This window comes from Oncorhynchus mykiss, chromosome 22 (assembly GCF_057628025.1).
Source record: "Oncorhynchus mykiss isolate SJ-2025 chromosome 22, ASM5762802v1, whole genome shotgun sequence".
Classification (NCBI taxonomy): domain Eukaryota; kingdom Metazoa; phylum Chordata; class Actinopteri; order Salmoniformes; family Salmonidae; genus Oncorhynchus; species Oncorhynchus mykiss.
Genome location: NC_143043.1, coordinates 41,215,836 through 41,238,754, shown reverse-complemented (window position 1 = coordinate 41,238,754; position 22,919 = coordinate 41,215,836). Strand labels below are relative to the sequence as shown.

General features: G+C 42.6%; 1 protein-coding gene across 2 annotated transcripts in view; it reads right to left on the bottom strand.

Moving 5' to 3' along the window:
- LOC110502095 (transcription activator GLI2) overlaps positions 1-22,919 on the bottom strand; it is a 114,407-nt gene that overhangs the window by 82,254 nt on the left and 9,234 nt on the right. For both annotated transcript variants that reach the window (XM_036959176.2, XM_036959175.2), the window contains one exon: positions 10,432-10,573. In XM_036959176.2, coding sequence (XP_036815071.2) covers positions 10,432-10,546 — 115 coding nt within the window. In that variant the 5' untranslated portion in view covers positions 10,547-10,573. The remainder of the gene's footprint in view (positions 1-10,431; positions 10,574-22,919) is intronic.

The following is a 22,919-nucleotide window of genomic DNA, read 5'->3' as shown; positions in this document are numbered from 1 at the left end:
AATGTTTATGGAATTTCTCCTCCTACTCTTCCTCCTTTTTAAGCTTAGCTGCTGACCTGACTCTTATAATGGACGAAGCTGACCAAAAACGAACATAAAATAAGAAAAACTTTAAACACTTTTTTCTTTGTTTTTTAACCAAACAAAAAATGATTTCTTATAAATGTTTATTTGACTAGGTTTACTTAGATTAAATGTCTGACTAACTTACATGTGCGGGTGATTGAACATGTGGTATGTGACTCTCTGTCTCTATTATAAGCCCTCCATAATGAGGCTAATTGCTAATGGCTAATGCTGTGGTATTACCAGCCTGTTTCAGCAGTGTAACCTTAGATCTGTAATTACTAGCAAACCAACTCCCTCAGCCTAAGGAGGAATTCTAGTGTCGCTACAAATCAATATCCTGTGAGCCTAACAGAGCTGCAACAGCAGTCACAAAGGCCTCTAATACCAGGGATGGGGAAGGCTATGGGCCAACAGTGCTTCTTTTCAGGTAGAGTGTCAAAGTAGCTAAGAGCAGTACGGAACTGTGACTTTGTCAATTGAGGCATTCATGGAATTACTTTTCCCTACAACATTCTCTAGAAAAACTTTGAGTATGTGAATACAATATTGTAGATACAATATTGTCCTATTCTATTCTGGACAGACACCTAGATGACTGGTGGCTGACTCATTGGCTGACTGATTTGCTGGCTGAATGGCTGGCTGACTGTCTGGCTGACACTGTTTTCACCAGCTGTGTGTGCAGGCCCTGAGGGAGGGGGGAGACACATGGGCCGGATGGACTCCCCTGGCCTCAGCCTAGACTATAGGAATAGGCTGTAGCCTGTCTACCCCAGCTATAGGAACAGACCAGTGGAAGTGGAACTGGCTTCAAGTTGAGTTTGAGGGCCCTAAAGGATCCATATATTGAGAGAGAGAGAGAGAGAGAGAGAGAGAGAGAGAGAGATGCCCATGGATCAGATTCGGGGTCAGATCTAACGGGAGTCCATTGTGGCTATAACACAAACACCAGACCAGAGTTCCAACAAACCAGATCATTGTGGCAGCTGGGGTGTAATAGTGTAATGGAATGACTTAATATACGCTTATGAATATCTGATCTAGATGTAGAGTCAAGTGTATGTATAAGTCTATAAGCTCTATAATGATATCTGTCTCTGTCTTATTCAGTTATAAAAAACAACAGTCAGTTCCTGCTAGTGTGTGGAGGATCGGATCGCCCCGAGAGGAAAGCAGAATTGGGCCGAGCCAGTCAATAGCTTCACCTTCCTGCAAGACATGAGGTCTTCTCATGTATATGGTCAGTTAAGGCATTACTGATACGATGTTGTGATTGTGAAATACTGTACATGGCACTGGATACAGCTGGTAATTTCTTTCCCAACATGACAATCTACTGGGGATATGAAATAAATCAATATATTCAGGGCTTCTCCGCTGTGTGTGTCATGCTGCTTTCTAAGTAGTAGGTCCAGGCGAGGTGGTGTCTTGTGCAACACAGATACCAGAACTATTTATCTCTTGCACTGCCTTGTCTACTCTTCTTTAAGACATGGGGAATGAATACTGAGGCGCTCATCCACATGTTGTGGAGTTAGAGCAATGTTCTAGATATCTTAAAAAGTACTTCTGCCTACACAGAATATTCCACTCATGAGGATATTTATTCTTTAAACATATGAGGGAGTCACTCTGAGTCACAAATCCCCTATTCTCACCCTGCCATTCACGGGCTTACAGAACCACAACAGTGCAAGGGCCTTATTTAGAGGGAGAGAAAGAAAGAAAGAGCAGAAATCCCTGTCTCTTTTCTCAGGAAGATTAGTGGATGTCCCTTTGGCGTGTTCCTGCCTATGAACAACTTTTCCTTTCTTTTTCTGGTCACATTTTTCTCTGCCAGCAGCATGAACTCCAAAGCACCTTCCCCAGAGCAGAGCAGGGACGAGGAGAGAGGCGTGGTGGAAAGAGACACTTCACACACCCTTCTAATCCCCGATCACCTCTCGGAACCCCTCTTACCTTGACCATTACTCACTTACCCTCGCTACGGAGACCACGGCTGCTGTGGTTAACACGCTGCTCTGTCCATATCACCAACTCGCCACTCTCTTAAAACAATTAATTACACTGCACGCGCCTGCTCTATCCATCTAGTGTAGTCACCAGTCACACAGAGTTTAGGCTCAATAGCGGTATACTGGATTTAGATTTGTGAATGTCGCCATTTGAACAAAACTACAATCTGAGGTGTTAGATAAAGACAGGGTGTGTAGGCTGTCTACAACTGTTTCACAAACAGTTTTAGACCATGAATTTTACGTGATCACGTGATCTTATGTGAACACGTGATAACATGTGACAAAATTTAAAGCAACCTGTGATAGCATGAAACTACACCTGTGAAAACATGTGATCACATGTGAAGTGTTCCACATCTTTCACATGTGAAACGTCATGAAATCATGCGATTTTCTGTAAGGGAAAGATCACAAACATTACGATTCAGCTTAGAGATCTGCTTTGAAATACTGAGATGTTTACTGTCCTATACTAGGAACCTGATCTGGCTATTTACAACCAGAGAGACAGACCAATAAACCCTACAGACTGAGGTTTGTGTTGCTGTGTGTTACAGCCTATACCAGAACACACACACACACACACACACACACACACACAAACACACAAAAACACACACACACACACACACACACACACACACACACACACACACACACACACACACACACACACACACACACACACACACACACACACACACACACACACACACACCAGCCTGCAAGAGTCTGCCCTGCCAAACAGATGCGGGCTGTCACTGAGACTGCGGGTGCCCATTTAAAATCATTAACAAGGCCCAGCTAGAGAAACAGCCTGATGCATATCAAGGAACAGGTGGAGTCATGCCAAGCCAACATCATCCTTCCCCGTCTAGCCACGGCCCCTTCCCCGTCTAGCCACGGCCCCGTCCCCGTCTAGCCACGGCCCTGTGCCCGTCTGGCCCTGTCCCCGTCTAGCCCCGTCCCCGTCTAGCCACGGCCCCGTCCCCTTCTAGCCACGGCCCCGTCCCCGTCTAGCCACGGCCCCGTCCCCGTCTAGCCACGGCCCCGTCCCCGTCTAGCCACGGCCCCGTCTAGCCACGGCCCGTCCCCGTCTAGCCACGGCCCCGTCCCCTTCTAGCCACGGCCCCGTCTAGCCACGGCCCCGTCCCCGTCCAGCCACGGCCCCGTCCCCGTCCAGCCACGGCCCCGTCTAGCCACGGCCCCGTCCCCTTCTAGCCACGGCCCCGTCTAGCCACGGCCCCGTCCCCTTCTAGCCACGGCCCCGTCCAGCCACGTCCCCATCTAGCCACGGCCCCGTCCTCGTCTAGCCACGGCCCCGTCCCCGTCTAGCCACGGCCCCGTCCCCGTCTAGCCACGGCCCCGTCTAGCCACGGCCCGTCCCCGTCTAGCCACGGCCCCGTCCCCTTCTAGCCACGGCCCCGTCACCGTCTAGCCACGGCCCCGTCCCCGTCTAGTCACGGCCCCGTCCGCGTCTAGCCACGGCCCCGTCCCCATCTAGCCACGGCCCCGTCCCCGTCTAGCCACGGCCCCGTGCCCGTCTGGCCCCGTCCCCGTCTAGCCACGGCCCCGTGCCCGTCTGGCCCCGTCCCCGTCTAGCCACGGCCCCGTCCCGTCTAGCCACGGCCCCGTCTAGCCACGGCCCCGTCCCCGTCTAGCCACGGCCCCGTCCCCGTCTAGCCACGGCCCCGTCCCCATCTAGCCACGGCCTCTTGCACTACGAGCTATAAAGGCCAGACATACTTCCATTATGGATTAAGAATCATGGACTCAAATGTAACTGGTCAAGTCTCCATGTCTCCATGAAACCCAACTGAAATTGAGTTTTGTTCGTAAGACGCTGATGTTCTAACTGCCAATGAGTCTAGACCAGGCCGGCGAAGAGAAAAAACATAGCTGGTAGAACTTTATTCATTTGTAATGACTTGGATGTTTTACCAGTATATCTTATACAAACATTTGAGTGTTTTTCTTAGCACTTTCACTGAGAATGGTCTGACGATGCTTCAGTTAGTTAGCCTTTGACTTTACAGTAGTTTTCAATAGAGTTGAGGGAATGAGGCCATTCGTTTTGGTTACTTTGAGAAATGTACTAAGAATAATACACTGTCATATTGATTTATTCACGCTATGCCCTATATTCATATTCCTGTTATGATCTGCATGTTAATTGCAGAATCAGTGAAAAGGTGTCGATAAGAAGATAAAAACTAGGGCTATAACTATGTAACCAAGTCAGTATGGCTGTAAATGTTCTACTTTCACTGTTGCCAATGAGTGAATAGAGAATGTAGGGTGATTATAGTTGGTTGAGGGAAGGCCACCAAGCCCTTCATTAAACAGTAAAAATATCCCACTGATAAGTTCTATTAAGGTTTCAGTGGTGGGCCCTTGCTAGATGTCTTTGTGCATCTCAGAAGGAAGGACCGCAGAACCGCTCCACTATGCAGTTCTAACTTATTTATAACGTTGAACCTCTGGAGCCAAGAACAAGGTCCTCAGACCTCGTTATGAGGAGTTGTCATCACACATATAATCACTGATGAAAACAGGAGGTCTCATTTTTTATATATGAGAGGGTCTGCCTCTCTCTCTCTCTCTCTCTCTCTCTCTCTCTCTCTCTCTCTCTCAATTCTATTTAAATTTAAATTTAAGGGGATTTATTGGCATGGGAAACATATGTTTACATTGCCAAAGCAAGTGAAGTAGATAATAAACTAAAGTGAAATAAACAATGAAAAATGTACAGCAAAAATTACACTCACAAAAGTTCCAAAAGAATAAAGACATTTAAAATGTAATATTATGTCTATATACCGTGTTGTAATGATGTGCAACTAGTTAAAGTACAAAAGGGGAGAAAAAATCAACATAAATGTAAGTTGTATTTACAATGGTGTTTGTTCTTCACTTCATCAGTTCCTTCTGGCAACAGGTCACACATCTTGCTGCTGTGGAATTTCACCCAAAAGATATGTGAATTTATCAAAATTGGATTTGTTTTTGAATTCTTTGTGGATCTGTGTAATCTGAGGGAAATATGTGTCTCTAATATGGTCATACATTTGGCAGGAGGTTAGGAAGAGCAGTTCAGTTTCCACCTCATTTTGTGGGCAGTGTGCACATAGCCTGTCTTCTCTTGAGAGCCAGGTCTGCCTACGGCGGCCTTTCTCAATAGCAGGGCTATGCTCACTCTATACATAGTTGAAAATGTAATTAATTAAAAAATAAATAAAAAATGTAATTAAAATTAATGGGACAAATGCTAATTAATTACTTAAAAATCATACAATGTGATTTTCTGGATTTTTTTAGATTCCGTCTCTCACAGTTGAAGTGTACCTATGATAAGAATTACAGACCTCTACATGCTTTGTAAGTGGGAAAACCTGCAAAATCGGCAGTGTATCAAATACTTATTCTCCCCACTGTATACAGTGCCTTGCGAAAGTATTCGGCCCCCTTGAACTTTGCGACCTTTTGCCACATTTCAGGCTTCAAACATAAAGATATAAAACTGTATTTTGTTGTGAAGAATCAACAACAAGTGGGACACAGTCATGAAGTGGAACGACATTTATTGGATATTTCAAACTTTTTTAACAAATCAAAAACTGAAAAATTGGGCGTGCAAAATTATTCAGCCCCCTTAAGTTAATACTTTGTAGCGCCACCTTTTGCTGCGATTACAGCTGTAAGTCGCTTGGGGTATGTCTCTATCAGTTTTGCACATCGAGAGACTGACATTTTTTCCCATTCCTCCTTGCAAAACAGCTCGAGCTCAGTGAGGTTGGATGGAGAGCATTTGTGAACAGCAGTTTTCAGTTCTTTCCACAGATTCTCGATTGGATTCAGGTCTGGACTTTGACTTGGCCATTCTAACACCTGGATATGTTTATTTTTGAACCATTCCATTGTAGATTTTGCTTTATGTTTTGGATCATTGTCTTGTTGGAAGACAAATCTCCGTCCCAGTCTCAGGTCTTTTGCAGACTCCATCAGGTTTTCTTCCAGAATGGTCCTGTATTTGGCTCCATCCATCTTCCCATCAATTTTAACCATCTTCCCTGTCCCTGCTGAAGAAAAGCAGGCCCAAACCATGATGCTGCCACCACCATGTTTGACAGTGGGGATGGTGTGTTCAGCTGTGTTGCTTTTACGCCAAACATAACGTTTTGCATTGTTGCCAAAAAGTTCAATTTTGGTTTCATCTGACCAGAGCACCTTCTTCCACATGTTTGGTGTGTCTCCCAGGTGGCTTGTGGCAAACTTTAAACGACACTTTTTATGGATATCTTTAAGAAATGGCTTTCTTCTTGCCACTCTTCCATAAAGGCCAGATTTGTGCAATATACGACTGATTGTTGTCCTATGGACAGAGTCTCCCACCTCAGCTGTAGATCTCTGCAGTTCATCCAGAGTGATCATGGGCCTCTTGGCTGCATCTCTGATCAGTCTTCTCCTTGTATGAGCTGAAAGTTTAGAGGGACGGCCAGGTCTTGGTAGATTTGCAGTGGTCTGATACTCCTTCCATTTCAATATTATCGCTTGCACAGTGCTCCTTGGGATGTTTAAAGCTTGGGAAATCTTTTTGTATCCAAATCCGGCTTTAAACTTCTTCACAACAGTATCTCGGACCTGCCTGGTGTGTTCCTTGTTCTTCATGATGCTCTCTGCGCTTTTGACGGACCTCTGAGACTATCACAGTGCAGGTGCATTTATACGGAGACTTGATTACACACAGGTGGATTGTATTTATCATCATTAGTCATTTAGGTCAACATTGGATCATTCAGAGATCCTCACTGAACTTCTGGAGAGAGTTTGCTGCACTGAAAGTAAAGGGGCTGAATAATTTTGCACGCCCAATTTTTCAGTTTTTGATTTGTTAAAAAAGTTAGAAAAATCCAATAAATGTCGTTCCACTTCATGATTGTGTCCCACTTGTTGTTGATTCTTCACAAAAAAATACAGTTTTATATCTTTATGTTTGAAGCCTGAAATGTGGCAAAAGGTCGCAAAGTTCAAGGGGGCCGAATACTTTCGCAAGGCACTGTATATGTTGAAGAGGGTGGAGCTTAAGCTCTCTGTTTCACCCCACGGTCCCGTGGAAAGAAATATGTGTGTTTTTTTGCCAATTTTAACCACACACTTGCTGTTTGTGCACATAGATTTTATAATGTTGTATGTTTTTCCCCCAACACCACTTTCCATCAATTTGTATAGCAGACCCTCATGCCAAATTGAGACAAAAGCCTTTAAAAAAAAATCAACAACGCATGGAAGACTTTGCCTTTGTTTTGTTTTGTTTGTTTGTAAATTAGGGTGTGCATGGTAAATACGTGGACTGTCGTTACAGTAATTTGGTAAAAAGTACATTTGACAATTGCTCAGTACAATGTTTTCATTGAGGAAATGTATGAGTCAGCTGTTAATGATAATGCAGAGGATTTTCCTAAGGCTGCTGTTGACGCATATCCCCCGGTAGTTATTGGGGTCAAATTTGTCTCCACATTTGTGGATTGGGGTGATCAGTCCTTGGTTCCAAATATTGGGGAAGATGCCAGAGCTGAGGATGATGTTAAAGAGTTTTAAGTACAGCACATTGTTATTTGTGGTCTGTATATTTGATCATTTCATTGAGGATACCATAAGCCCCACAGGCCTTTTTAGATTGGAGGGTTTCTATTTTGTCCTGTAGTTCATTCACTGTAATTGGAGAATCCAGTGCGTTCTGGTAGTCTTTAAATCGAATCAAATCAAAGTTTATTTGTCACGTGCGCCGAATACAACAGGTGTAGTAGACCTTACAGTGAAATGCTTACTTACAGGCTCTAACCAATAGTGCAAAAAAGGTGTTAGGTGAACAACAGGTAGGTGAAGAAATAAAACAACAGTAAAAAGACAGGCTACATACAGTAGCGAGGCTATAAAAGTAGTGAGGCTACATACAGACAACGATTAGTCGGGCTGATTGATGTAGTATGTACATGTAGATATGGTTAAAGTGACTATGCGTATATGATGGAACAGAGAGTAGCAGTAGTGTAAAAGAGGGGTTGGTGGGTGGTGGGACACAATGCAGATTGCCCGGTTAGCCAATGTGCGGAAGCACTGGTTGGTCGGCCCAATTGAGGTAGTATGTACATGAATGTATAGTATTTAGTAGTTTAGTAGTTGATTCTGCAATTTATATTTGATCATGTATGTGTTTGCTGTTTGTTCATTGTTATAGAGCGAAAAAGACTAGAGAAGTGGTTTATCCATACCTCGCCGTTTTGGATAGATAACTCTTTGTTGTTTGTTTAGATTCTATGGATTCTTCAATTACATTGAGCTGATTTCTGATGTGCTGCTCCTTCTTTTTCCGTAATGTATTTCTGTATTGTTTTAGTGATTCACCACAGTGAAGGCGTAGGCTCAGGTTTTCTGGGTCTCTGTTTTTGGTTGGATACATTTCTCAATTTCCTTCTTAGCTTTTTGCATTCTTCATCAAACCATTTGTCATTGCTGTTAATTGTCTTAGGTTGTTTGCTTGAACTGTTTAGGTTTTATAGGGAAGCTGAGAGGTAAAATATACTGTTTAGGTTTTATAGGGAAGCTGAGAGGTAAAATATACTGTTTAGGTTTTATAGGGAAGCTGAGAGGTAAAATATACTGTTTAGGTTTTATAGGGAAGCTGAGAGGTAAACTATACTGTTTAGGTTTTTTGGGAAGCTGAGAGGTAAAATATACTGTTTAGGTTTTCTACTGCCAAGTTTACACATTCACTATTACAGTGGCACCTTTTGTCCAGGAAATTGTCTAGAAGGGATTGAATTTGTTGTTGCCTAATTGTTTTCTTGTAGGATGACAATGTCTGTATTTCCAATTTCTTTGATGAAGTCTGGGTTCCTGCTCTTTAGGCCAAAGGCAGATGACCTCAGACCTTGTATATTCCAGGATGAGATAGTAAAAGCTTTGTGTTCCATATTGTCTAGTGTTGTTTTTGTGTGGTTTAGGCCTGGACCATCACAGTAGGTGTGAGCAGAGCATGTTGAGCATCTGATACATACCTCTTAGGTCGCAGGATGGGGCTTGGTCGGGTATAATAGTGGGGGCTGGGCCTGTTGCTCTACTCACGGCCTGGGCATATGTCCTGCTGTCATGTTGAGGTCCTTGCTTCAGGGGCAAGGGGCATGGGGTGGGCAGAAGGGGCATTGGTCTGATATGGGGGGGGGGGGGGGGCTATATAGGGTGTGGCCGGGTTTTTCTTGGGGCGGTCTTAGCTGGTTGGAGTGATGCTGTGGTCTGGGTGTAGGTCCTCTTGGCATGGGTTCTCTCTCTCTCTCTCTCTCTCTCTCTCTCTCTCATTCTCTCTCTCTCTGACTCTTTCTCCCTCTCAGTTTCTTTCTTTCTTTCTCTCTCTCTCTCTTTTTTTCTCCTCAGACCAGACTGACCCACTAAGGGTATCATCACTTTCCATTTCAGTCATATGCTATGCAATTTTACTTACAACATAATTTACAACCATCATACTTTGTTTGTCTATGTGGGTTTGAAGAATTGCAAGTGTCCGATATAGGCCACAGTAGATTCCAAGACAATAAATATAATTAATATTTTTGGAAACAATCTTTGACCATTTCTTTGTAGAGGTGCCAGTGAGGACAGAGAGAAACGTCCTATTTTTCATGTATTTCTCTAAACAATTAATACTCATATAGCTTTGCTTATGGCAGGCCACCAAGCTTATCAATAAACATAACTAACCAATGCCACACTATCAGATAAAAAGCTCATTAGCATATCAAAGGTACTTCCCGGTCCTCGCCGGTGTCAGACGACTCTGATGCACTGTCGTCCACTGTTACCACAGACAGCTTTAGTAATTCATAACATTTATACTCAGGAGGTAAGAACAAGGTCTTTCAACCTCATTATAGTGTTTTTTCATCTCCCAGTCTCTGACATCTTTGAATCATGCAGTCCCTCGCCATCTATCTCTTTCATGTGCCACTGAGCGGGGGAATAAGCCAATATGAAAGCATACACCAACACAGACCACCGAAACAAAAACACGACTTAAAGTCAATATCTGAGTCATTTTTCAATTAATGCATTTTACCTTCTGCACGATCAATTAAGTCAAGAAGTATTTTATATTGAAAATATTTTCAGTATGAGAGATACCGTATGACAGGGGGACTCCTATAATGTATTTGATGTGGGTATTAAAGACACTACTTTATGACTGGGAGCATTGCTATAAGGTACAGACAGAGAGTGGAGAGAGGGAAACATTGGGAGGTTTGGACTGGAGAGATGTAGTTGAAGGTAGCAGCTCTTAGACTAGTCATACCTCTGGTAACTGTAGTAGGAGACGGTTTCTTTGGCAGGTCTGAGAAGCTGCCTCCATCCAGACCTGATCCTGTGTGCTCCTTCTTCTCAGTGGCTGTAAGGGCAGAGGTCTCCATGGTGGACAGCAGGGAGTCCGAGTCAACCTAGTGACACAGAGAGGGAAAAGGAAAGATTAAAGCAAAACATGTGTAAAGGCAATACAAATGTTGTTGACAAAGGATATTTTGGAATGAGGAGGTAGATTTTGTCACAACACACACACATACTCACTGGCTGCAGCAGTGCCCGAGTTGCCAACAGAGGGAGTTCTACAGATCATACACTCAGTATTACATTCCAGCACTGTGTATAAAATATGAAATGAATAAGAAAGAACCTAAGAACTATTCAGTGTCCTGACATGAAGCAGACTTCTCTGAGATAATGCAGAGTGTTGCTGGTTGCCAGGCACCGTCTGGGGCACAGAGAAAGACACAAAAGGACACATTATTTTACCATATTATATCATGTAGCGTGTCTGGTCACAGCCTCCTCTCTTACACAGTCAAACTAAATTTAGATGTTTTACTTTTTGTCAGAGAATAAAAACAGTATCCCTCAGAATATAGTCCACAAATAATACATGAATGTACTGTAACTACCATGTATATTGGCTACATAGTTTTAAGGCGTCACTCAATATGAAAATGTACACTTAAATAGATACAGGTTTTTCAGTTGTTCAGTGTAATACGTTCCTAATGTCCTTCATAGTAAAAATGTGACACACTCAGCAGTCTGTCTTTTAGCCACTGTGACATCATCATTACGCCACATTCACATGCTTATTTGAATGACAGTAGACTTGGCAGCAAATGACTTGTTTGAGTTTGTGGAACCTAGATGATTATCTTCGGCTAAGTGCAAACAAGTAGCAGTCTAAAGCTAAGAGGGGAGGTCACTCCACACTCTCAAATAATTTAAAATCACATTTTAAGAAGAGAAATTGTAGAAATAAGGAGGGTTTATGGCTGTGGAAGCTAGTGATGACCCGCTGTCACTAGGCACTAGCTTGCTGTCATGGTTATCAATACTGGTTTTACCCCTTTTAATGTGTCAATATGAGGGTTTCGTTGTTGACATTGTCTAATCTGACCTGTATGCACGGATTTGATTCATTGTGATTTATTGGTTGATTCATTGGTTATTTGCCACATAAGTACAAACTCGGACAGATAACTTGACTATTTTGCTGGTTAGGACGGTTCTACTCTACACTCTTCAATGTAGTGAAACACTAAAAACAGCTCTACTGGAGTGTCATACAGTTTCCACACACTTGTTGACAGACGTGGGCACTTGGCAGTCAGAACTTGAAATGAATGCACCATAGACTATGTTTTACACTGTTTATATTGCTGAACTCATATACAAACATTTTTTCAATGACTTGACAAACAGCACTTGCAAATAATTCTCTGTCACTATTAACATTTTAACACCACAGGCATTTAGGTATGGCATACACAGTATTTGCAGCATGTTGGTGTTCTAGAGACCAAATAGGACATTAGCTCAACTGATTATAAAATGTCTTTCCAATAATTAGTTTATATGCTACTGTAATACATTGATTAAATATGTTCTGTTTCTCCAGCCTTTTACACTAGCCACTATGAACAGTACTCACAGATCACTATCAAGTCATTCAATGTGTGCTCATGTGTGAAGCATCCTTTTAGGTTTCCTGTGGTCCTCCAACATCTTGTGTTCTATTGGAGGTATGGCGGACCAGTGGCCATTGGTATGACCCTTCAGAGGTACTAGTCGCCTGTCCCGCTGCCCGTCCCTGTGCCAAGGTAAGCCGATTAAGAAGTGGGCAGCTAACCGGTTTAAAAGGCATCTGTTTATTTATTGTCTTGCCAAAAGCAAATAAAAGTTGTTCTCCCTCTAGCCATCTTGTCACTGAGGCTGACAACTCATTCATAAGACATTTCCTTTTACGATCACAATCCAAAGCAGTAAGAAGTCTTTTATTATCTGTTTCAGCTGATTCCAACGGTTGTATGACATTGGCAACAAATTATATATATATTTTTTACAATCAAAGGCTCTTGGATCAACGAAGGTATGCCCAACCCTAGAGCACATAGTAAACCCTAAACATCAGTCTATCTGCCTTCCTAGTGACTTGACCCCTGAAGAAGAGAGAATGTCTTCTTAATAACATCATGTTTAATATGAACATCTGGCTTGCAACACATTAATAGCTGTTGTTTCCTGCTATAATTCAAGCAAAGTATTGTTTTTTTTACTACTAAAAACAAAAAGCTATGTTTAAAGTGATAAGGAAGCATTGGTCTGATGCCGAAAAAGAAAAGAAATTCACATGAGCACCACAATGTCTACTCTACCCATACTCTACCAAGGTTTTCCAGAACACAGCTTGACCTACCACAGTAGAGATATTTGTCTATTGTACTTCAAACAATGTGTATGGAGGTTGCTTAGGATTCAAACCTTCTCAAACAGCCTAATTCGTACTCTTAGAGGTGCTCCCACAATAATGTGATTTGCACCACATAGAAGTTAAAGTATTGGATTCTTCACACACCACACTAATCCCATTCCACTACCATTTCAAGATTTTTTTAAAATTATATGAAAGCAAGCTTCTTCTAGTAATATGGTGCCTGCTTGCATTTCCTTAAACCTTTATTTTAAAGATGGTGATGCTACAATAATACACATTTACAATAGGCCTATATCAAAAAATACATACAACCTAATGATATAAACAGTGTCTTCGGAAACTATTCTGATCGTTTTTTCCCCTCATCAATCTACACACAATCTACATACCCCAGACCCACCCCTCTAGCTATGCTTTATGGAAGAATGTAACTTAGTTGGCTAGGATATATTGTCAACATTGAGTTGTGGTTCATATGGTACAGTCTTGTTGGCTTGTAGCTACTGGCTAGTTTGCTAGCTAACTGGCTGTAATAGCAGCCAGGGATGTTTGCTAGCTTATTTGTGCTCGGATTTAGTTTACACAGATGACTTCAGCCATATGAAAATCTTCCCATAGCTAAATATACCTAGCTAGCTTCTTTTCCTTGTAGCTTGCTTCTCATCCGACTGGTGTTAGCTGACTAGCTACAGCTGCTAGCCTGCTACAAGCCAGCTGCTGCTGTTGTTGTGCAGCAATTGAGTTTCTGCTCCTGGTTTTAGAACTCTGAGATTCGGCTGGAAAGATGTTAGTGTTGTCAGAAATGCAACAAAAATATAGCACATTGTTGGTTCTTAATGGACAGAAATTAGCACGCGAGAGCAATAAATTAGAGACGTAATAAAAACTGTTTCACCTACAAATATAGTCAATCCGACATTTTGTAAGTCCAATGGTCACTTTATGGACGCTATAGTCTCATTTTAATCTGAATTTGAGCTAGGTAGGCACAGAAAATACTCTGAAAACTCAATTGCCAACACCCTGTTAAACAATCCGGGATGTGTACGTCCAATCAAGTTGATTTGCCAAATGTCCTTGAAATTGGTGTCATATAGGCTTAGATATGATGGTAGGGAGATTTACATTTTACACTAAATTTAACATCGCCCCCACAATAATCACAAATATACATTAAGCCCTAAGTTGTATATTAAACAGACACAAGCTTGTTCTGTTAAGTCCATTATTAAAAATGTGGGGCTTGGATCTCAGGGTACTGTAGGCTCAGGTAAAGGACTAAAGAGCTAGAAAGTGTGTTGCTTGGATAGAAGTGGCCCCAACTTCACCCGCATCCCCCCACAGCTCCACCATGCAGGTCTTTGGAGCCTCTCTCTGCCCCATTCCTCCCTCCCCTCCACTCACCGTCCCTGAAGACAGGGGTGTCAGGCTCTGACGGGACAGTACAGGTGTCAGGAACTGAACAGACAGATGGTGGATGAGGAGAACAAACAACAAGAGGCCATTTCTTCTTCTTCATTTCTCCTTCTTCCCTTCTTCTGGTTGGCTGGTCAGCCTAGTGCAGTGAGCGAACAGGATCGTGGCTCCCCCAGCCCCCTCCACTGACCCCCAGTCCACGTGACCACAGGCAGGGGACTCTATGGTGCTGGGTGTTGGTGGGATAATCCCCTATACAGGACTCCCAGACTCCTTTCTTGGATTTGTCCCTCTGCTGCCCCATACCCAATACCCCACCTCTCAGTGAGCGAGCCACAGTCTGGGTCCTGGGATAGTAAAAAAGCTTTTTGTGTTGTCATTCTCCGTCTCTTCTTAAGGTCTTCTAGTCCTGTTTTTATCATACTGCGTTACACAACTTTTTATTTTTACACTGATTAAAGCCATAAACAAGTTGTATGTCTGAGTGAGACAATCAACAGGAAATAAATGGCATGTGTAAGCCTGTGTACGAGCCCATTAGAGAGTAGAGAGAAGCGTGAGGACGGAGGGATAGGAGGGTAGCAATGACTATACACAAGTGAGAGGAGACCCAGATGTTGAAGCAGTTAAGTTATACCCCATTATAAACCCTTCTTTCCCCTGGTTGGTGGTTATCTGACATTGTGCCAAATGGCACCCTATTCCCTATATAGTGCACTACTTTTGACCACAGCCTGGACTCGGTCAAAAGTGGTGCGCTACATAGGAAATTCCATATTTCTGCATGGGAAACATATGTAAACATTGGGGCGGCAGGTAGCCTAGTGGTTACGAGTGTTGGGCAAGTAACCGCAAGGTTGATTTTTCGATTCCTTGAGCCGACAAGGATGAAAAATGTGTCGTTCTGCCCTTAAGCAAGGAAATTAACCCCCAACAACAACTGCTTCCTGGGTCTCTCAATAACAAGTCTATGCTCACTGAGTCTGTACATAGTCAAGGATTTTCTTACTTTCGGGTCAGTCACAGTGCTCAGGTAATCTGCCACTGTGTACTCTCTGTCTAGTGCAAGGTAGCATTCTAATTTGCTGTTTTTTGGTTGATTCTTTCCAATGTGGCATGTAGTTCTCGCTCTCTCTGTCTCACTAACGTTCAACATATCCCCTTTCACTAACACTGAAAGGAATGAAAACAGATATCAAAGACAGTCATCATCTATGAAGATTTGCAGGCTCCTCTTCTGCACTCCTCTTCCGCCCCTTTCTTCCTATCTCAGGATGATGATACTGATGCTGGTAAGATCTCTCTCTCTCTCTCATTCCCCGTCTCTCTCTCTTTCTCTCCTGCCTGCCCTCATGCAACCCAACCCTCTCTCTACCCTGGTGTAGTGTGATATATAGGGGTTTGACGCCCCTATTCCACCCTCAGATGTCTGGGCCGCTGTTGAACCCGCTTAGGTTTCAGATGTATGGTGGTCCTCAGGTGAGTTATCACCACCAGCAAAATGGGGTCTACTTCATAGGGTTTTTGTGTCTTGCAAGTCAATATAAACACGGAGCTATATTGTATGCTCCAAAAAATAGAGCATACATTTTATACTAATACAATTGTTTAGAGAAAGACAGACATTATTATCTAAAAATGATGGATAATCCTGAATAAATCATGAATAATGATGAGCGGTAAAAGCTACAGAGGGTCAAAGATCATACCCCCAAGACATGCTTACCTCCCCTGGTAATGGTGAGAGGTTAGCAGGTCTTGGTGGTATGATCTTTGATGCTCTGTAACTTTCTCACTCATCATCATTCACCATTAATTCAGAAGTATCCGTAATCATGGTAGCATCAACATTAACATAGAAGTGTTTAGAAACATATTATATTCTTGTAAATATTTGTATGAACATAACAAGATTCAACAACTGGGACATAAACTGAACAAGTTCCACAGACATGTGACTAACAGAAATTGAATATTGTGTCCCTGAACAAAGGGGTCAAAATCAAAAGTAACAGTCCTCCTCATGGACTGCACCAGATTGGCCAGTTCTTGCTGTGAGATGTTACCACTCTCTTCCCCAGATGCACCTGCAAGTTCCCGGATATTTCTGGTAAGGGAATGTTCCTAGCCCTCACCCTCCGATGCAACAGGTCCCAGACGTGCTCAATGGGATTGAGATCCGGGCTCTTCGCTGGCCATGGCAGAACACTGACATTCCTGTCTTGCAGGAAATCACGCACAGAACGAGCAGTATGGCTGGTGGCATTGGCATGCTGGAGGGTCATGTCAGGATGAGCCTGCAGGATGAGTACCACATGATGGAGGAAGATGTCTTCCCTGCAATGCACAATGTTGAGATTGCCTGCAATGACAACAAGCTCAGTCCGATGATGCTGTGACACACCGCCCCAGACCATGACGGACCCTCCACCTCCATATCGATCCCGCTCCAGAGTACAGGCCTCCAGAGTACAGGCTCATTCCTTCGACGATAAACGCGAATCTGACCATCACCCCTGGTGAAACAAAACCGCGACTAGTCAGTGAAGAACACTTTTTGCCAGTCCTGTCTGTTCCAGCAACGGTGGGTTTGTGTCCATAGGCAACGTTGTTGCCGGTGATGTCTGGTGAGGACCTGCCTTACAACAGGCCTATAAGTCCTCAGTCCAGCCTCTCTCAGCCTATTGCGGACAGTCTGAGCACTGATGAGGGATTGTGCGTACCTGGTGTATCTCGGGCAGTTGTTGTTGCCATCCATTACCTGTCCCACAGGTGTGATGTTCGGATGTACCGAACCTGTGCAGGTGTTGTTACACGTGGTCTGCCACTGCGAGGATGATAAGCTGTCCGTCCTGTCTCCCTGTAGTGCTGTCTTAGGCGTCTCACAGTACGGACATTGCAATTTATTGCCCTGGCCACATCTGCAGTCCTTGCAGCATGCCTAAGGCACGTTCACGCAGATGAGCAGGTGTTTTTCAGAGTCAGTAGAAAGGCCTCTTTAGTGTCCTAAGTTTTCATAACTGCAAGCTGTTAGTGTCTTAACGACCATTCCACAGGTGCATGTTCATTATTAGTTTATGGTTCATTGAACAATCATGGGAAACAGTGTTTAAACCCTTTACAATGAAGATCTGTGAAGTTATTTGGATTTTTACGAATTGTCTTTGAAAGACAGGGTCCTGAAAAAGGCACTTTCTTTTTTTGGTGAGTTTATATATTTTTTATTTAACCTTTATTTAACTAGGCAAGTTATTACCACAACATAATCTGAAACACAATCAAAACAAACTGCAAACGCATCCAACAAGTTTGTAGTCACAAGCTTGATGTAGTCATTGCGTGCTATGAATATAAGATCAAATGTATAATTTTTTAAAATTTTAATCGATAAGAATCTTTAGGGGTGCCAATAATTTCATACCCCACTGTATATCTGTAATGAGTTTTTGTTCTTTTTCCTGTGAATACTTTACTGTATATGGCCTAACTGCAGAGTGCAGACTACGGTCTCTCTGCATGTACAGAGATCCTCCATGCACTGTTCTGATGTACTTCTTATAGTTAAGATGTTCACCTCCCCTCTACAGTCTGGCTTTCAGGAAATACATGCCCGTTTCTGTTAACTTCCAGCATTGATGTCGGAGCACTGAAATCCCTTCACCAATCACTATCCTAACTGCTGTCTGTTGGTGGCTTACAGGATCTCAAATATACAGCCTGGGTTAGGGCTATCCCGACCCCAAAAAGAGTATTGGTAGAAATGTTTAAACGTGTATTCTTCCATATATACATTAAAGAAAAACATAAAAGCAACATGCAACAAATTAAAAGATTTTACTGAGTTACAGTTCATATAAGGAAAGCAGTCAATTGAAATAAATTCATTAGGCCCTAATCTATGGATTTCACATGACTGGGAATACAGATATGCATCTGTTGGTCACAGATACATTAAAAAAAGGTAGGGGCGTCGATCAGAACACCAGTCAGTATCTGGTGTGACCACCATTTTCCTCATGCAGTGCGACACATCTCCTTCACATAAAGTTGATCAGGGCGTTGATTGTGGCCTGTGGAATGTTGTCCCACTCTTCTTCAATGGCTGTGAGTAGTTGCTGAATATTGTCGGAAACTGGAACTAGAGCTCCGGCAGTCAGGCGTCATGACCGCAGAAATATTCTACATGACCGTTGAGTCACGGTAATCTCCTCTTATGCACTCTGGACATGTGTTAGTAGTACCCAACTCGCTAATGATCATCAGGTCACTAATGGCCTGGTAACCAGGGCTCTATTGTCCCTCCATCAGGTCCTAATGGCCTGGTACCCAGGGCTCTATTGTCCCTCCATCAGGTCCTAATGGCCTCGTAGTCAAGGCTGTATGGTCCCTCTAACCACTCTGACATCAATGCAAACACAATCAAAAATCACATCAAACACTTATCATCAAAACAGTATGTGCTTTAAAACTCACTGTGATTGAACAATTTGAAGAAAGAAGTTCAAAAACCAGTTTAATCTGAGTGTAAAACATGATGGTTGTGGGTGTTGTTTCAAAGCCTAACACAACAAAATGGACAGCGCTTTCTACTGTGATGATTTATTCAAAACACCCATATGCATATTAGAGCTTATGGATACACACAGGCCCAATTATGACCTCAAGCCCGAAAAAAATTAATATGAGTGTCCCTTTATAATACATTGCCTACCGCATATTACACATGTCTAGTGATGTTCGGTAAGCTCTTTTGCTTTGTTGTTCCATTTTTTTGAGCGCGTTTGTTTTGTTGTTCTCCCGGTTTGGAACTATAATAAAGTGCACTTTATTTAATCATACTCTGCTCTCCTGCACCTGACTTCGCCTTCATACACATCTTGACATATTCAGAGCATTGGTGACTGCAACTGTGCTGCTGGCAACAATTTAATTACAATTTTTTTGACAACGTTTACTGACACCGGCCATATTCAACGGGTGTTGAGCGTCGTAAATTTGTCAGTTATTCTGAGCTCTGGCACACTCAGATGAATGCTATGAATTCAGAGTAGATAGCCAGAGAGAATTTACCAGCTACGTCTATCGACAGTTGTCGCAGTGACATCATAAAGATTCTATTGAAATGGTTACTTGCATAGTGGAGTCTTTTGTTTAGACATGTAGCTAGTTAGCTAAACAGTTAACCATAATCTCAACTCATAACTTTACTACCCTGCAGGTAGCTAACCAACCAGGTTCAATGTTAGCTAGCTAGCTAACATTAGGCTATAACTTGCAATGCAAATGGCTCTGAGATACGAATAATATTACTACACAGATCATACACTTAATGTTATCTAGCGAGAGAGCCAGCTAACATTAGCTAGCTAGCTAACAGTACACTTAACATAAAATGAAAACAACTTTTTGACTGAATTAGATATGTGTAATATCTGAAAATTTAGCTAGCTAGACTATCTTACCCGTATACATGGATGTAAACTTCTCCCTCTCTGTCACAAATGCCATGGTTGCCTTAGTTTGAAGATGTAATCTGGAGACAGGTGTTTTATACAACAGCCTTCTGTTTGTTCTCTTTTCGACTCCATCTGTATATTTGCAATAAAACGCCAGAATTTTCTCCATCTCCTTAGCTATCATATTCTAATTCCACTGTGCATTCCACTGATTTCAAAACTCGGTCCTCCAGAAAGTGGAGAACAACACCTTTGCAGTATCTTTCAAAAAAGACGTGTTAGAAAGGATTACCTACACATACTGACCAGCTCATGTTATAGACAGAAGTGTGCTACATGGCAGACCAATCCAAACTCATCTCTCGGCATGTCCAGCCTACCCATTATCTCAGCCAATCATGGCTAGCGGAAGGCTACTGGCTTTTTCTGTGGATAAATCAACTAGGCTCGTAATTGAACAATTTTATTCATATTTACAGATGGCATACAAGTTTGTTATGAAAGTTCACATGTTCCAGAAGGCATTTCTGACAAAAAACTTTGATTAAAAAAACGTACGTTCAAATGGCTCTCCTGTGAAGTAGTCATGTGCGACATATGCCTAGTTTCCTGAAATTAGTCAAATATGCGCACTCGTTCTGGAATGGGAAATCATCTAATATAAAATAATGGCAAGGGACTTATAAGCATATCTTGTCTGCTAAATGAACAAGCCTACAGACTCTGGAATGGCACTTAGCCAGATAACATACAGTAGGCTAACTCATATTCTGTTATCTGAAATACATGTTTCTTCATAATATATTGTTTCTTTAGACCTTATTAAAATAAATAATGGATTTATTGTGATGGTGTATATTCAATTGATTTATTATACTTTTTTATATGTAGATGTTCCAAAAGCAGCGCATCAGTGGCTTGTATGGCTTGTATGCGTGGAGGCCTGGAGATGCTAAATTTGCATGACAATAACAGGCTGACAAAATGTCATGATCGCCACAGCCCTAACTGGAACACTCTGTCGTACACGTCGATCCAGAGCATCCCAAACATGCTCAATGGGTGACATGTCTGGTGAGTATGCAGGCCATGGAAGAACTGGAAAATGTTCAGCTTCCAGGAATTGTGTACAGATCCTTGCGACATTGGACCGTGCATTATCATGCTGAAACATGAGGTTATGGTGGCGGATGAACAATGGGTCTCAGGATCTCATCATAGTCTCTCCGTGCATTCAAATTGCCATTGATAAAATGCCAATGTATTTGTTGTCCGTAGCTTATGCTACGGACCATAAAATGTTGTGTGCCCGAACAAAATGTTGTCGTAATATATGCACAAACTATTTCCAAACTGTTTTGTCTGGGAAGCATGTGGATGCTTTAAGACAAGGGCACATTCTAGATGGGGGAATCACTGTCTCAGAACAACATCCATCCCTGAAAACCTTTGATGCCCTGGTTTAAAAAGGGCACAGGTTAAAATATATGGTGGAACAAGAACTGGCAGCATTCATTAGTCATTTGCGTGACTCAGATGCAGGAAGGAATATCTGTTGTATGACTTGTCTTATAGATAGGTGTCCTCCTGGTCAGTGAACCGAGAAAGGAAACTATTGCCCTAACATGTTAACAAAGGAAGCTTCAGTCAACTGACAGTAGACTATCTGAAATTTGAGCACTCATATTAGAGGAAGATCAGACTCTAACAGTGAAGAGGAATAGTGAAAGGTGCTACGGTATACACTGTATGCCCATTGCCCAGGCTAGGAGGGTACTACTATTACTGCCTTAACATGGATTCAAAAGCAAGGAAAGTACTACTATTACTGTCTTAACAAGTTCACAAAGGAAGCCTGAGAGAACTGGCACTTGACTATAAACCTTATTTGCTGTAAGTACACTACTTTTATCCAGAGCCAGGTCAAAAGTAGTGCACTAAATAAGGAATAGGATGCCATTTTCGGATTTTGACTATGAAAAAAATACTTTTGAGTACACACTGTACATTCACTGAGTAAGGTACACTAGATCCCGTGTCCTGTTCTTAGTAGCTGGGAGGCAATCAGTCAGTCACTCAGAGGCCATGTTCTTCCAATGATCCCCAGAATGAACAGATGTACACAGACGAGTCTTGTGGATGAGCTGTTCCTTTTAACCCACCCTCCCCCACCACCACTCGCTGCTAGTACATGCAATATCCTGTGGTCGATCTCTTTATATAAAACAGATGTAAAGACTCAAACACAATCGCCTGAGAAATGTCATAACTGTTTTTAGGGCGTAGATCAGCTTTAATATTGCAGATAGATTGTAGCTTCCATCAATGTAATTGTCTGCATCATTTTCATTTGATACGTTACAGCCTTATTCTAAAATGTATTAAATGAAAAGAATCCTCAGCAATCTACACACAATACCCCATAATGGCAAAGTGAGAGAAATAACAGAAATACCTAATTTACATAAGTATTCAGACCCTTTGCTATGAGACTCGAAATTGAGTCCACCTGTGGTAAATTAAATTTGGACATGATTTGGAGAGGCACACACCTGTCTATATAAGGTCCCACAGTTGACAGTGCATGTCAGAGCAAAAACCAAGCCATGGGGTCGAAGGAATTGTCCGTAGAGCTCAGAGACAGGATTGTGTCGAGGCACAGATCTGTGGAAGGGTACCAAAAAAAGTTTGCAGCATTGAAGGTCACCAAGAACACAGTGGCCTCCATCATTCTTTAAATGGAAGAAGTTTGGAACCACCAAGACTCTTCCTAGAGCTGGCCACCCAGCCAAACTGAACAATCAGGGGAGAAGTTCCTAGAATTCCTCTGTGGTGATGGGAGAACCTTCCAGAAGGACAACCATCTCTGCAGCACTCCACCATTCGTGTCTTTATGGTAGAGTGGCCAGACGAAAGCCACTCCTCAGTAAAAGGCACATGACAGACTGCTTGGAGTTTGCCAAAAGGCACATAAAGGACAGACCATGAGAAACAAGATTCTCTGGTCTGACGAAACAAAGATTGAACTCTTTGGCCTGAATACCAAGCGTCATGTCTGGAGGAAACATGGCACCATCCCTACGGTGAAGCATGGTGGTGGCAGCATCATACTGTGGGGGTGTTATTCAGCAGCAGGGACTGGGAGACTAGTCAGGATCGAGGGAA